The 15,679-nt window shown below is 42.1% G+C and overlaps 1 protein-coding gene across 1 annotated transcript; it reads left to right on the top strand.

Moving 5' to 3' along the window:
* The first annotated feature begins 11,301 nt into the window (after positions 1-11,301).
* On the top strand, positions 11,302-12,368 carry LOC136751697 (olfactory receptor 6N2-like). Its single transcript, XM_066707490.1, has 2 exons — positions 11,302-12,215; positions 12,317-12,368. The coding sequence occupies exons 1-2, from the start codon at positions 11,302-11,304 to the stop codon at positions 12,366-12,368; spliced, it is 966 nt and encodes a 321-aa protein (XP_066563587.1).
* Positions 12,369-15,679: the final 3,311 nt, after the last annotated feature.

The raw sequence follows: 15,679 nt of genomic DNA, 5'->3' as shown, positions 1-15,679 counted from the left end.
TTTAGAACTAAATGTTTGATTATTTCATTTTTTCTTGAAACCATGTGCTGAGTTACAAAACTGTCTTTTGGACTTCCTCACATTTAAAAATGGATGAGAGGAAGTTGATCAAGGAAGGAGTTTGGATGTTTGTTCTTCATGAGCTATTAATGTCTCCTCAGCTCTGTGCGGTAGAGCTGTCTGAGGGGTTTAAAAGCTGTTATATGCACTGTTTAATTGTTCAAACAGGGTGCAGATTATGACCCCGACAGCGGCCCCAGACTGACGAAGGAGACCAGAGAGACTCAAAGGTAAATGTGTTCTCATTAGTCATCTTTGGAGTTGATATTAAATACAAATTTGGTCCCTGAGTTTCCTGTATCTGACAGAATCAAATTAAATTGAACATTTACTATTGTGCAAACGTGTTTAAACATGTTGTTTCAATTCCTCCTTCTTGCAATGTAATGCAGGTGAGACTGATTGGTCTGTAATTTCCTGTTCTAAGTGTCTTTTGGAATATTTGAGTTAGCGGCCTATAAATCATTTCCCTCATTTCTTTAAGTACTGTTGGAAATATCCCATCTGGCCCAGGTGATTTGTTTGTTTTTAATTCTGCTAGTCCCTTTAGTACCTCCTCCTCATTTATCCTTATCTCTCTTAGGATTTGCCTGGACTGGTTGTTAACCTGTGGCATGTTATCTGTTTTTTCTTTTGTAAAAACCTCTGTGAAATACTCATTTAGAATATTTGCCACATCTTGTTCGTTTTCCAAGATACCTCCATTTTTGCCCTTTATCTGTTTCACTTCCTCCTTTATTGACCGCTTGCTGTTGTAATATTGAAAAAAGCTGTTTGCATTGGTTTTAGCTCCAAGAGCTATGTTTCTTTCTATTTCTCTCTTTGCTTTCCTGATCCCTTTCTTAAGATCTCTTTGCAGCTCAACATATTCTATGTATTTTGTTTCATCACCATCCCTTTTGTATGCGCTATACAACATTTTCTTTCTCTTGATATTTTTTTGCATACCTCTATTAAACCATTTTGGCCAGTGTTTTTTGGTCCTCAATTTGCTCCTGAGCCTCAAGTAGTATATTCTTAAAATATACCCATCCATTTTCAACTGACTCTGTATCCAATGTGCTCCAGTCAACCTCTTCTAAGTGTCGTCTCATACCTTCAAGGTTTGCTTTTCTAAAATTGTATACCATTGTTTTAGATTTGGACCTTGTTTTTTGAAAGAATGCCTCAAAGCTAACCATATTGTGATCACAATTTGCCATTGGTTCTCTAACTACTGTCCCCCTGACTCTATCTTGGTCATTTGAAAACATCAAGTCAATACATGCACTCTCTCTGGTTGGTTCCCTGACAAATTGAGTTAGAAAGCAGTCATTTACCATCTCAACCATTTCTATTTCTGCTTCTGTAGTCCCCACTGGGCTTTCCCAGTCTAAGTGTGGGAAATTGAAATCCCCCATTATAACAGCCATATCCTTGCTACATGCAGTCCTGATTACACTGTACAATGCAACATCTTTCTGAATATCTGAGTTTGGTGGCCTGTAACACACTCCTACCGCTAATCCTCCAGATCTCTTGTTCAAAAGTTTCACCCACAAAGATTCTGTTCCGTTACTGAGATCTGATACAAGTTCTTCTGCCTCAATGTCATTTTTCACATATAATGCTACCCCACCCCCTCTTCGATTTTGCCTGTCTCTCCTAAACTGTGTGTATCCTTCCAACTTGTATTCGTCCCCATCATTTTCTGTAAGCCATGTTTCTGTCACTCCTACAACATCATAGTCACACGCCCAGAGCCCACACGTCTACCGTGGGCTCACCAGAGAACTCTCTGGATCGAGTAATAGGGATGCTGGAATGTGTTCTTGAACACAGACCACAAGAGTATGTAGGAGTACCTGTTAGTCAGACTCAGCAACAGTTCCATAGGAAGAGCTTTGTTAAGCATATTGCACCTTGCATGATCTGCGGAGATGCAGGTCATACCACCCTGGTTCACTGTCGTTTAAACCGGCTTTGCTTCCATTGTCATTCTGCAGGGCACATTAAAATTAACTGTCCTTCGAACACAACTGCAACTGTGCAAGTTTCGCCACCGGATAGTAGTGCAGCGGTGCCGCATGGAAATGGGGGAGCCCACACAACCAGGGGACGAGTGTAGGGCCATTTAGTCAGTCCCCATTTGTCAGTGATGTAGATTTGCAGTTTGTCTACTCCCATTGTGCTGCACAGGAGAAAAATGTGAAGGTTATCATGCAAAATACACAAAGGATTTCACCAAATTACTCCCTTTTTTATACTGATGTACTGATTCATAATTCTGTTGAGCTGAAAGCATTGATTGATAGTGGATCTATGGCATGTACTTTGAGTAGCCTTGTTGTTCCCCATCTTGAACAATCAGTTATTCTAAATAGAGATTCTCTGTTGCCTATGGGTGTCATATTAATTGGTTGTGGTGGTGCAAAAACAAGTCCATTGGGAGTATGTGAGTTGCAGATGAAAGTCTATGGCTGTTCTGTATTAGTTCCAACTCTTGTTGTTGATGGTCAAAGTGATGATTTGATAATAGGGAGTAATGTCATCAAACATGTGATTCAAAAGTTGAAGGTTTCAGGGGAATTTTGGGATAAATTGTCAGAGCCTGGCCCTGCTGATGGAGAGAGTGGTGACAAGCTGATTCAATTGCTTGCAAACTTGGAGAGATGGAGAGGGGGTGAGTTACCTGAGAAAGTTGGTATTGTGAAACTTAAGGGTGCTGTTACACTGCAACCAATGCATGACCATTAAGTTTGGGGTAGATTAACGGGAACGACATTTTGTTCTGCTGGTAGTGCTGTAGTTGTGGAGCCCACTGTTGCACATTCACGTCCGAGATAAATAATAGTGGGCAGAACCGTTACTCCACTGTGGGGGGATGGATGGATTCCTGTTAAGATAATTAACCCCTCTGACAAACCAGTGACATTGAGACGCAATGCTAAGATAGCTGATGTGTTTCCGTGCATTGCTTTGGAGGATTTTGACTTGGACAGCTTACCTACCATAGACGACTCTGATAATGTTTACCAGCAACAAATGCATAAAGTAGCAGTTGACTCACATAGCTTGACTCACAGTAGTACAGCAAAGAGTCTAACAGCTGAAAGTGATTTTGAACATTACAGAGAACGCAGTAAGATTCTACAAGACCTTGGGTTGGGGGATCTGGATGTTGATTCCTGTCAGCTGTCTTCTTACTGGAGAGACAAATTGATTGAATTAATAGCTAAGTATGAAGTAGTCTTTTCCAGACACAGACTGGATTGTGGGAAGGCTATTGATTTTGTACATCACTTTCGGTTGACTGATGAGAAACCTTTCAGGTTGCCTTACCGGAGACTCTCTCCAGCACACTATGAGAAGCTGAGGGAAGCTTTGGATGAAATGGAAGAGTTGGAAATCATTAGAAAATCAAGTAGTGAATTTGCTTCCCCTCTTGTTTTGGTTTGGAAAAAGAATGACGATCTCCGGTTGTGCACAGACTTCCATTGGCTTAATGCACATACAGTTAAAGATGCACACCCCCTACCTCACCAGTCTGATGCTCTGGCAGCTTTAGGTGGCAATGCATTTTTTAGTACCATGGACTTCTGGATATTATAATGTTGCTGTGCATGAGGATGATAAAAAGTACACTGCATTTACTTCACCACTAGGGTTGTATGAGTATAACAGACTGCCTCAAGGTTTTTGCAATAGTCCTGCAACATTCATGAGAATGATGATGAGCATTTTTGGTGATCAGAATTTTTTGAGCCTTCTGTGCTATTTGGATGATGTGCTAGTGTTTGCTCCGAATGAAGAGCTTGGGTTGCAGGGCTTAGAAATGGTTTTTCATCGTCTTAAAACACACACTGCTCCAAATAAATGCTATTTGATGCGGAAGTCAGTGCAATTCTTAGGGCACATTGTTAGTGTGATTGGCGTGGTCACAGATCCTGATAAAGTCAAGGCCATTGTAGACATTACAGAGGATGACCTTATGGAGGAAGACAACCAAGTGCCATCTCAAAAGAAAGTAAGATCTTTCCTTGGCATGGTGGTGTAGTACCAACATTTCATTGAAGGATGTTCAAAGATTGCCAGACCTTTATTTGGCCTTACGACTGGTGTGAAGAAACCTAGATATGGTAATGGGAGGAAACGAAGGGCAGTTCCTAGGAAACTTGTCCCATCAGATTGGACACCAGAGTGCAGACAAGCCTTTTCGGACTTGAAGCAGGCTTTGTTAGAAACTGTTACTTTGGCTCATCCTGACTTCAGTAGGCCTTTCCTGCTTTCTGTCGATGCCTCCAGTAATGGACTTGGAGCTGTACTTTCACAGATACCGGCAGGTGGGGATGTTGCTTGCCCTATTGCTTTTGCCAGCAAATCTTTGAACTATGGCACTCAAATAGGCGGTATGTGATAAGTTTAGCCATCAGTTGAGGGGTCACTCATTCACAGTATGGACAGACAACAACCCCTTGACGTATATACTGACGAAACTGAAACTGGACGCCTGTGAGCAGTGATGGGTTCCTAAGCTAGCACCTTATGATTTTAGCATTAAATACATCCCTGGTTCGAAAAATGTAGTTGCGGATGCTCTTAGTAGGGAGCCATTTGTGGTACCTAGCATTCTACACCGCATTACACGACTACCATATGACACTGGAGGAGGCTAGAGTGATGAATGTAGACAATGTGCAAGACATGGTCCAATCATCCAATCGATGTTGCATTAACGTGTGGTTCACTCCCCGCTACAGTTCACGAAAGCAGTAAGGGTGATATGAATTGCAATATTTTCCTTGAACCATCTTATGGCTCTTTTTCAAAGCAGGAAGTTACTGTTGTCCTGGATTCATCTAAAAATTGGGATTGTGCTGCAGCTTCACGAGCATTAATATTGCCTCAACTCACACAGCGTTTGTTGCCTTCTGATCAGTACAACCTTTCTGTATTTTCTCATCAGGAGTTGTTAGACAGGCAGCGTCAGGATGCTGTTGTGGACAGAGTGATTTATTTTGTAGAGAGACAGCATCGGCCATCTCGAAGAGAACGTTCTCATGAGCCTGTAGAAGTCTTGCATCTATTGCGTCAGTGGGATAGGTTGGTTCTAAAGATGGGAATGTTGTAACGTGTTTCTAGGGACACAATGTCTAAGAAAAAGACTTTTCAGTATGTGGTACCAGCATCTTTGAGGGAGTCGGTGTTGAAGGGAGTCCATGATGAGGCTGGACATCAGGGCCAACAGAGGACATCGTATCTCTTGAGGCAGAGATTCTACTGGTACGGTCAAGAAAAGAATGTGAAAGAGTATGTGCGTCTTTGTAGAAGGTGCGTCCTCAGCAAATCTCCAGAACCAGAAGCTAGAGCCCCATTAGAGAGTATCACCTCATCTGAACCCCTTGAGCTGGTGTGTATTGATTTTTGGACTGCTGAAGATTCCTCTAACAAATCTGTTGATGTTTTGGTTGTCACTGATCATTTCACAAAATTAGCTCATGCATTTCCCTGTCCTAACCAGTTAGCTAAAACGGTTGCTCAGCAACTTTGGCATAATTTTTTTTGCTTGTACGGTTTTCCCCAGTGCATACATTCTGATCAGGGTGCCTATTTTGAGAGTAAGCTAATTGCTGAGCTTTTGCAGATTGCAGGGGTTGAAAAGTTACACACTACACCTTACCACCCCATGGGGAATGGTGGGGCGGAAAGGTTCAATCGCACACTGGGGAATACGATTCGTTCCTTACCTGCTAGAGACAAACATAGATGGCCTCAAATGCTTAAATCTCTCACATTTGCATATAACTGCACAGTCCACGAAACCACTGGTTATGCTCCATTCCAGTTGATGTTTGGAAGAATTCCAAGACTTCCTATTGACGTGATGTTTGGGGCTGTGTTGAAGGACCAAGATATTGTCAGCTATGATGTCACTTCCTTGGTGAGGGATTTGAGAGAGGCCATGATGAAGGCACAAGAGTCTGCAGGCAAGCAGCAGAAGAGACATGTGGCTCTCTATAACCGTAAGTTGAAGGGTGCCCCTGTAGAAGTTGGAGACCGGGTGTTGCTGGTGAATAAAGGTGAACGTGGAAAGCGGAAAATAGCAGACCATTGGGAGGGCCAGATGTACGTTGTCACTAAGATGAATCCCTCTCTTCACACTTACCTGATAAGAAATTGCGCTACAGGACAGGAAAAGACGGTCCATCGAAATCTCATCATGCCAGTGAATTTCCTGCCTATCCCTTTGGATGAGACGGATAATGCTGTTGGCATGCGGGAGATGTCAAGTGATGGAAGTGGTGAAGATTATGATGTCCAACACGAGAGACCTGAGCCTTCTTTGTTCCCAGATGTTCTGCCTGATGGTACTGTAGATTGAACATCTGCGTGGGTTGCTGGACTTGAAAATGTAGTTAGTGGCTCTAAATTAGGTGTTCAGGACACTGTTGTACATGACCTTGACTATTCCCAGGAGTTACCTTCATTGGAGAACATGCAGGATTTACCGGATGTACAGGATCACTCTGTAAATACTGATCACATGCACTCTAGTAGTAGCACTTCTACTCATCTAGAAAATGAACAAGTTAATTGTTTGGGTGATATTGTGTTGCAAATCCAGTGTATCTGATGTTGGCCAAAATACCAACTCATGTGTTGTTGAGAAGTTGTCGGTTGAGACTTGGGTTCCTGGTATTCCTACTGATTCTGTGACTGTAGTCCGAACGCGAACTGGATGAATTGTGCGACCGGTAAATAGGTTGATACAGACAATGCAACTTCAGAAAGTTTTTACAAACAAAGGTGCAGAACCTTCTAAATGGTTCAAATCATTTACATCAGTTTTCAAATAATATGGTTTTGTAGTCAGTATATGCACTAATTTTTCATATGTTCACTAAAGGTGATAATTTTTTTATTGGGAGGAGACAACTGTTGTGTTTCCCGGTTTGGTTGTTTTTTTTGCTGAGGGACTTCTGTTTCACAAAGTGTATATAACATGTAAACGGCATGTTTGTCTATGTAAGTTAAGAGAATTTGCTACCCTCTTTTCTTCCTAATCCTTTACAAGATAGTCTCTAGACTGAAATATTTTGTGATTAGACATCTTCTTTTTGCCATGTCCTTCAACAGTTACTACAACAGTGCATGTAATGACTTGTTCATGTTTCATAGAGAAGTATTTTGTTTGAATATTCTTCTCTTAATCTTCAGCCCTCTTAATGAGCTTGGATGGTGGCAAGTGAAAGTCAGTGGGGGTGAATGTAACGCTCATTAAAATGCTTCCACTTGCTACCATCCAAATTCAAGAAATTGTGTTTAAATAGCTTACACTGGTTGGCCCACTTTTGTCTTTTCTTTTAAACCTAGTGAAATGTTTTGGTTGTACAGTGTATAAGATGTGCTATACAATCACTTATGTGAGATCGTGCCATTTCAGGAATCTGGGAGGAGTTAATACACATGGAAATATGCAGTGCATTTTGTTAAAAATGTCTGAGTAATTAATTGGTGGATAAATACCAATTGTAATAGATCTACATTCTGCATATTTACAAATTGTCATGCAATAGGCTGCTAGTGATAAATTAAGGATTCCATAAAAATGGGTCTGTCCGTGAATTTGAAGAAAAAGCTTTTTGCTTTTTTTGTTTTTAATTTTTAATAAATTTGCAAAGATTTCAAACAAACTTCTTTCACATTGTCATTATGGGGTATTGTTTGTAGAATTTTGAGGAAAATAATTAATTTAATCAATTTTGGAATAAGGCTGTAACATAACAAAATGTGGAAAAAGTGAAGCACTGTGAATATTTTCTGGATGCCTTGTATGAATTAAATTGTGAGTTTCAATACTTGGTTGCAAATCCTTTGCAGTCGATGACTGCCTGAAGTCTGGAACCCATAGACATCACTAGATGCTGGGTTTCTTCCCTGGTGATGCTCTGCCAGGCCTGTACTGCAGCTGTCTTTAGTTCCTGCTTGTTCTTGGGGCTATAAAGCATGTCAGTATGAAACAACCAGGTATGATTTACAGATGATAGACCTTCTATTAAGTATTATATCATTCTGAAGTCTGTAACCCAATTCTTTATGTTTCTCTCTTTAAATTAAGCTCTATCAATATGAACAGTTTGGTTTGTACATTTACAGGCATTTTAAAACAGATACTTCCTCTATACAGTAGCTTGCCCATCCACAGGCTTTGACCTTCAGACAGGGCTGGTGAGGTGCCTGTGACACAGACAGCAGTGTGGCTGTAATGAACAGCTGGCTCAGCCTTGTAGGCAGATGGCGGGACCTGCTGTCTCAGGTGCGAAGCATGCTCTGGCATCCCAATCCCAGCATGCTCCAACTCTAGACTCGGCCCCTGAGCCAGATTACTTGATGGCTTGGGGTCTGTCGGATGGGGAAGTTGCCCCTTTTCAGTCAGCAAGATCTCCATGAAGTTGCAGCACTCCTACCACTGGTGGATATTCAAGATTTGGTTCTAGGACATGGCACATGACCAAATCAATTGTCATATTGGGGTCATTTAGCAGTTCCTATATATACCTACACCAATCAGCCATAACATTATGACCACCTGCCTAATATTGTGTAGGTGTAGGTCCCCCTTATTATTATTATTATTATTATTATTATTATTATTATTATTATTATTATTATTATTATTATTTTTATTTCTTGGCAGACGCCCTTATCCAGGGCGACTTACAACATAAGTGCAAAAATACAGAGAAGTACAAGGCATCAATCATTACAAATTCAACTTAGCTAAAACATAGCAGTGAAAGCTGTGTGCTGTCAAGATGTAGGGTTACAGACTAGGGCTATGGGAAAGGGAGCAAGGAGGAAAACAATCAAGAACGCGAGGAGCATAATAAGCTGAAGTGCTATCTAGCAGGGATAGAGGACTAATATTACAATTGCTGTCGGAAGAGCACATTATGTGAAGCCATAGTGTTATGGCTGATCGGTGTATATAATTTCTGTGTGCCACACCAGAATTTATGGCGAACCACCTGGGTCGCATTTCCTGGCCTCACAGTTCCTGAAGGGTGTGCGTAGGCTAAGGCCTCCTCATGCCCCTTGCTTACCGGTGTGGCGCCATGATGTAGTGCTGGATGCACTTTCCAAGGACCTCTTCGAGTCATGGCAATCAGCTGACCTCAAGGTAGTGTAGCTTAAGACTGCATTTCTATTTACGATTACACCTGCCAGACACAATAACGAGCTGCATGTCCTTTCCGTACACCCCTCTTGTGTACATTTCTTGGGAGATGGATCCAGGGTTATACTTAGACCTAACCCTGCTTTCCTTCTGAAAGTGCTCTCCTTGTTGAACATATGAACAGGCATATAAGAGTTGATGGCTTTCAATCCTCCTCCCTTCTCTTCGGAGGAGGAGAGTCAGCTGCTCCAGACTATGAACTTGGCTTAAAGGTAGCCAGCCTGCAATGGGAAGGGCAGATGAGGAACAGAGCAAGCAGGAGGACAGAACCCAGCGCGGAATTGGACTGATGCGGAAGGGGGCATATAAGTTGAGTATTCGGACTGATTTCTAATTTATTCGGGACGCACCAATTGGCTTCTGTCGGCTGCCGGGTTGGAGACTTGACCTGTTCTCCTGCAAAGGAAATGCAGGAAATTCCATAGTTTATCAGGTTATTCAATAAATAGAAACATGTTCTGTGGAGTAACTACATTTTGTGACTGAACATCAGCTTGCTCTTGATGCCATAGCTTCAAAAAAGTCTTCTCACTTTTGCCAACAGCCAGATCAAAACTAAGGGCTAGGATTTCCCTTTGGAAAACGCGCTTGCACAGTTCGCACTCCGCTGTAGCGATGTGGGAGTCCCTGGAATAAATTAATCATGAAAAGTAATAACGACAGTTCTGGGTAGTGAAATACACTTTTTATGACTACAAACCGATGGTTCTTTCGGAAAAATAGGGTGATGGGGCCATCGAACTCGCATAACATAATTGTTTTCTGATATCCCCCTTTGACTTTGACCAAAGCAGCTCCAGAGTTACCACCCGATAGCCTGAGATAGAGATAGAGAGACTCTGTGCTGTGGTCCACGGATCTCATCAACACACCAAGCTGGGTGGAAAGTGTTCAAATAGATCCGATTGAGAAATTAATAATTTCCTTTGGCTATCATAGAACTCAGCTGGACCTAAACCTGCACTGCTGTTAGAAGTGAGCCATGGGGATCAGACCCTCCCTTCACACCTTCCTCTCCCTTCATCATCCTCCTGTACATCAGCAGGATGGCTGTGCTGCAACTGGTCTGGAGTCCGAGCACAGATGGGGAGTGCTGTTACAGCACAGGCCACAGAGCGACAGTCTGTGAGATCAGAAACCCACTCTGACTAGTTTGGTGAGGAGATCTCTGAGGAGAGTCATTCTCAGTTTGTATATTTAAGCTCATGATTTTTATATTGTGTTTTGTTTAATTGGTTTTGTTGTGCTTGTTAAATTAATCCTACTACGTTTGAAAGTCTGAGTCTGAATTCCCACCAAGATGCTTCAGGAACTTATTAAAGTGGTTTATTCTCACAGTACATTATGTGAGTCTGTTCCCTTTGGTGCTCCCTTTCTCTGTGTCTCTCTGAGGGTTAATAAAGACTGCAGCACTGCAGATGACAGTCTCTGGGGTCAGCGCGAGAGGACGCCCATTAAGAACGACAGGTGAAGAGCCTGGTCCAGAAGAGCTGTGACTGGAGCGAGTGAAGAAGTACCTGGCACCTGGTACCTGACACTGAACGTTACTCCACACTGAGAGATACAGACCACAGCCATGAACTGACATCTGAAGGTTTGATCTACTTTTAAAATGTTTTTTAAATCCAGATTCTACCACCAAGTGATATTCAGTGTTACTCCAATTATATTCTTTAGAATCTTTGATTCTCAACAATATAATTTTTTATTTTATTTTTTTTGGCAGGACATATAATGCAATTCGCAAATGAATTAATCTGTATTGAACTATTTACACAGTATATTGGGACTTGAGAACCTTCAATTATACTGAATTCACCTCAAATACAAATTTCACATGTAGAAGAAATATAGGAAGATAGCTAATTTATGTGCTTTTTACTTCAAGAAATGCATAACTGAGCCAGTGTCCCCCTGCCCTCCCAGCTGCCCCTCTTCTCTTCACAGACCCTGTGTGGTGCTGAGCCATTATTATTATTTTTATTATTATTTATTTCTTAGCAGACGCCCTTGTCCAGGGTGACATGAGCGACCCAAACACCTCCCTGCCCTCTGCCTCACACTTCATAATCCTGGGAGTTCCAGGCCTACAGGAGCACTACACCGCACTCTTCTTCATCTTCCTCCTCCTCTTCCTGGCCACCATCCTAGGGAACCTGTTGATCATGGTGATGGTGTCCCTGGACCCCCGGCTCCACACACCCATGTACTTCTTCCTGTGGAACCTGGCTCTCCTGGATGTGTTGATTACAATTACCATCGTACCAAAGCTGCTGGCGGTGCTGCTGGGCCACAACAGGATCTCTTTTGCTGGTTGCTTTCTGCAGATGTACTTTTTAATTTCTGTCGGCACCACTGAAATCTTCCTTGTAGCGGCCATGGCTTACGACCGGTATGTGGCCGTGGTGAAGCCACTGCACTACAACACCATCATCAACACCAGGGTATGCCTCACCATGACTGTCACAGTCTGGGCACTGGGCTTCCTCGTGCCCCTGGTGTCTGTGGCCCTGGCAAGTTCACTGCTATTCTGTAACTCCAACCTTGTCCTGCACGTTGTCTGTGACTACCCCACTATAATGTCTTTAGCGTGTACTGATGTGACGGCCCAGGCAAACTTTGCACTGATGTTCGCCATGGTGGTTGACTGGGGGGCCTTTGTGTTTGTGCTGTTCACCTACTGCAGGATCATAATGTCGGTGGTGAAAATGAAAACTGTGGAGAGCCGGAAGAAGGCCTTCTACATGTGCTCCTCCCACATAGTGGTGGTGGTGCTGTACTACGGCTCCTCGATTGTGGAGTATATAGGGCTGAGAGTGGACAGCATTTCCCCCCATGGACGTGTTTTCATCGGTGGGCTGAACTGCTTCCTCACCCCCCTGGTCAATCCCATCATCTACAGCTTAAGGAATAAGAAGATCAAGACAGCAGCTCAGAGGTACATTGGATTCCAGTTTGCCTTTCCACAGGGTGCAAATAACACTGTCAGGGTTGCCGAATAAAACTCATTCTCTGGAGTGTCTGTGCATTCCGGAACAGGGACCAAGCCACTTCCTCTGCAAATCTCTCAGCAAAACAGGAGGGGAACTGAAACACATATTTTGTAAAGACAGAACCAGATGATGTGTGCTGGTTTGCCTGTATATACTCAGGGTCAGATGCAGCTGTGTATATTTTAAATCCAGATTCTACAACAGAATTACTCAATAGGATAAGTGATGATATTCAATGTTACTTCAATTATATTCTTTAGAAACTTCGGTTCTCAACAATATGATTGTTTCTAAATATGTTTGTGTGCATGTTTGGCTGTTTTTAATGTCTATTGTTTTATTTAATAATAAACAGCTTGATTACCCTGATTGTTGTCCACAGTGGGCACTCTGGGATACTTAATGAACCTGCAGTGGGGAGGGGTGACTGTGAGGCTTCCCTCCTCCCTTTAAACATAATGGGAATGGTGTAGTCCAGTGGATGCTGATTTACTAACGTCATAATGGGGGGGCTCCACTGGGCCCAGACCCCCCCACCCCCCGTCAGACACACTCAAAGACACAAACACATTCACTCTCAAAGTGAAACACACAAACACACACACCTACATACACACACTCACTGTATACAGATTTATACTTATGTAAAGGCAAATAAATAACATTCAGATTTTAATGTTCACTTGACCAGGTGTAAATCTGCCCTTGATATTGGTAGAGATGTATTTCAAATATTTTTACCACAGTGACTGGATGTCAAATACAGAATATCAGTCAAGCAAAGCTGAGTCTTAGTGAATATGTTTACAACTGCAGCTAAAATTCAAAACATAAAAAAATACTCAAGATGGATTATACTCCACATTCTCTGCTGAACACAAGATTTCTATTTATTTTTATGGTTTTAAATATTTAAATAATTAAAAATCAGATTAATTTAGAGCCCAATCACCTGCTAACTGCAATCAATAAACAAATACATCAAATAAAAGTTGCCATGATTTGCAATTTGCAAGTGGGTCAAAGTTTTATTTCAATTTCAGATTTACATTAATTTGATGTAATCAGCAGTTTGAATATGTATGTTGAGTCTGTAAGATATTCTAAGGTGCAGCATATTTCTCTACCACAGAGGATTCTCTCCATGGGAGGCTGTGTGTCCTAAAAGCCAGCAGTTTAACCTTCTCTAGTGCATTCTTGTGTTGACCTCCACATGGGCCCAGGAGAGGGGGCCATGGTAAAGCATGGTCTCATCACGCATGGAGATCATGGTAAAGAGGTGTTCCACTATGATTGGTTGAGAGGAACACTATAAACTTGCAAACTGAACAAATGAGAAGGGGTAGGACAAGGAGATGAAGGACAGGAGAAAGCAAGAAAAGAGAGAGAGAGACACACTAGGCTGCTGACCAGACTGAGCACAACTGGTCTCTCTGCGAGGAGAACTGAGACATATCAGTTATTATCTATTTCTTTCCTGTAACTCAGCATAACCTAAATATGACTTATTTTAGAAATTTAATCAAATGGTATTAGTTTTACATGAATTCTGTACATGAATTACAAAGACTTGACTCGGCTCTAACCGGCTTCTTCTCCAGGTTGTCCCAGAGGCCCAAACCCTGGAGGTCAATGATGACCATCCTCACATGTGCTGCCACCTGCTCCCAAGAATGTCCACACCACAGCTAGTTGTCCATGTTAATTCAGGACCCTCATGAATTAGAGCCTATATGTCACCAAAAAGGCTATCTTCAAAAACAAAAAATAAAATAGTCCACATATTGAAGTGTCTCAAAGGGGACCTAGAAAAGTGCCTCCAGCACAATATAAAGTTGCCATGATGGAAGTGAGTGTCTATGCAAAGGGACAGACCAAACATGAAGACCCAGAACTTTAATGCTTTATCCAGAAACACAAAGCTCAGAAACCTCCATTGACTGGCACAAATGGGAACATGAAAGTATGAGTCTTTGAAGTCCATAGTCCTTAACACTAGAAGCGCTGAGCTGGTCAATTTGAACGATTTGGTTATTAAAATTTGAATTTCTCTGTGTTCCTAAATACACTGCGCATACCCGTTCGTGACTTTTCCTAAATATATGTATTAAACATGCCTACGGCGTTTTAGCTGCATAAATGCGAAAATAAATATGTTATAAACACATTTACCTAGAATAGCCAAAATCTGGTTATTTTGACCGGTCATTTAAATACATAATAACTGAAATATAACGCATAATCCTGCCTATCCTTTACAATAGAGTTAGTCTGGCGCTCCAGTGGCGATCTCTACCTGTCTACGGTCTTTCATGTGCTTGAAAAACACACGCATTGTATAGCATTACAGGTGTTTCTTACAGCTGTAGTCAGATTGAGTGGATACCGAAGAGAGCTCATTTTGGACATGCTGTGTATGTGAACATGACTGATTCAGGGGCATCAGTGATACTGGCAATGACAGATCTTTCAAGGGTTTGTGCCAGTCCTGTGAAAACACTGTGAGTGAAACGTCAGGTCCAGATGGCACCGAGTGCTTTTACTCCACTGATCAATACGCGATTGCTACTGCACATAGTACAGAGTGCAATAGCGCAGCACATCGCACACAAAATAATGATTCACGAACATTATCAGCGGAGGAGCAATTATTGTGATGTTATATATTCGTGGAGTAAAAGTGTTCACCTGGACAGGGCTGTCAAAATGCAGTGTGAGGTACGAGCTCATGCAGGGAAAGTGCAGAAATGTGTCCTGTTTGGACTGTACCGAGTTAGTCAGGTATGCAGGCTATATACAGTGAGGGAAAAAAGTATTTGATCCCCTGCTGATTTTGTACGTTTGCCCACTGACAAAGAAATGATCAGTCTATAATTTTAATGGTAGGTGTATTTCAACAGTGAGAGACAGAACAACAGCAAAAAAATACAGAAAAATGCATTTCAAAAAAGTTATAAATTGATTTGCATGTTAATGAGTGAAATAAGTATTTGATCCCCTATCAATCAGCAAGATTTCTGGCTCCCAGGTGTCTTTTATACAGGTAACGAGCTGAGATTAGGAGCACTCTCTTAAAGGGAGCGCTCCTAATCTCAGCTCGTTACCTGTATAAAAGACACCTGTCCACAGAAGCAATCAATCAATCAGATTCCAAACTCTCCACCATGGCCAAGACCAAAGAGCTGTCCAAGGATGTCAGGGACAAGATTGTAGACCTACACAAGGCTGGAATGGGCTACAAGACCATTGCCAAGCAGCTTGGTGAGAAGGTGACAACAGTTTGTGCGATTATTCGCAAATGGAAGAAACACAAAATAACTGTCAGTCTCCCTCGGTCTGGGGCTCCATGCAAGATCTCACCTCGTGGAGTTTCAATGATCATGAGAACGGTGAGGAATCAGCCCAGAAC

The sequence above is a fragment of the Amia ocellicauda genome, chromosome 6, assembly GCF_036373705.1.
Source record: "Amia ocellicauda isolate fAmiCal2 chromosome 6, fAmiCal2.hap1, whole genome shotgun sequence".
Lineage (NCBI taxonomy): Eukaryota > Metazoa > Chordata > Actinopteri > Amiiformes > Amiidae > Amia > Amia ocellicauda.
Note: the sequence above shows the minus strand (reverse complement) of the source record. Positions and strands in the feature narration are given on the sequence as shown.

Bases quoted from the DNA above. Each gene is read 5' to 3' on its own strand.
- LOC136751697 (XM_066707490.1), top strand. From the start codon at position 11,302: ATGAGCGACCCAAACACCTCCCTGCCCTCTGCCTCACACTTCATAATC. The intron at 12,216-12,316 runs GTACATTGGATT...ATTCCGGAACAG, and splicing joins ATCAAGACAGCAGCTCAGAG to GGACCAAGCCACTTCCTCTG.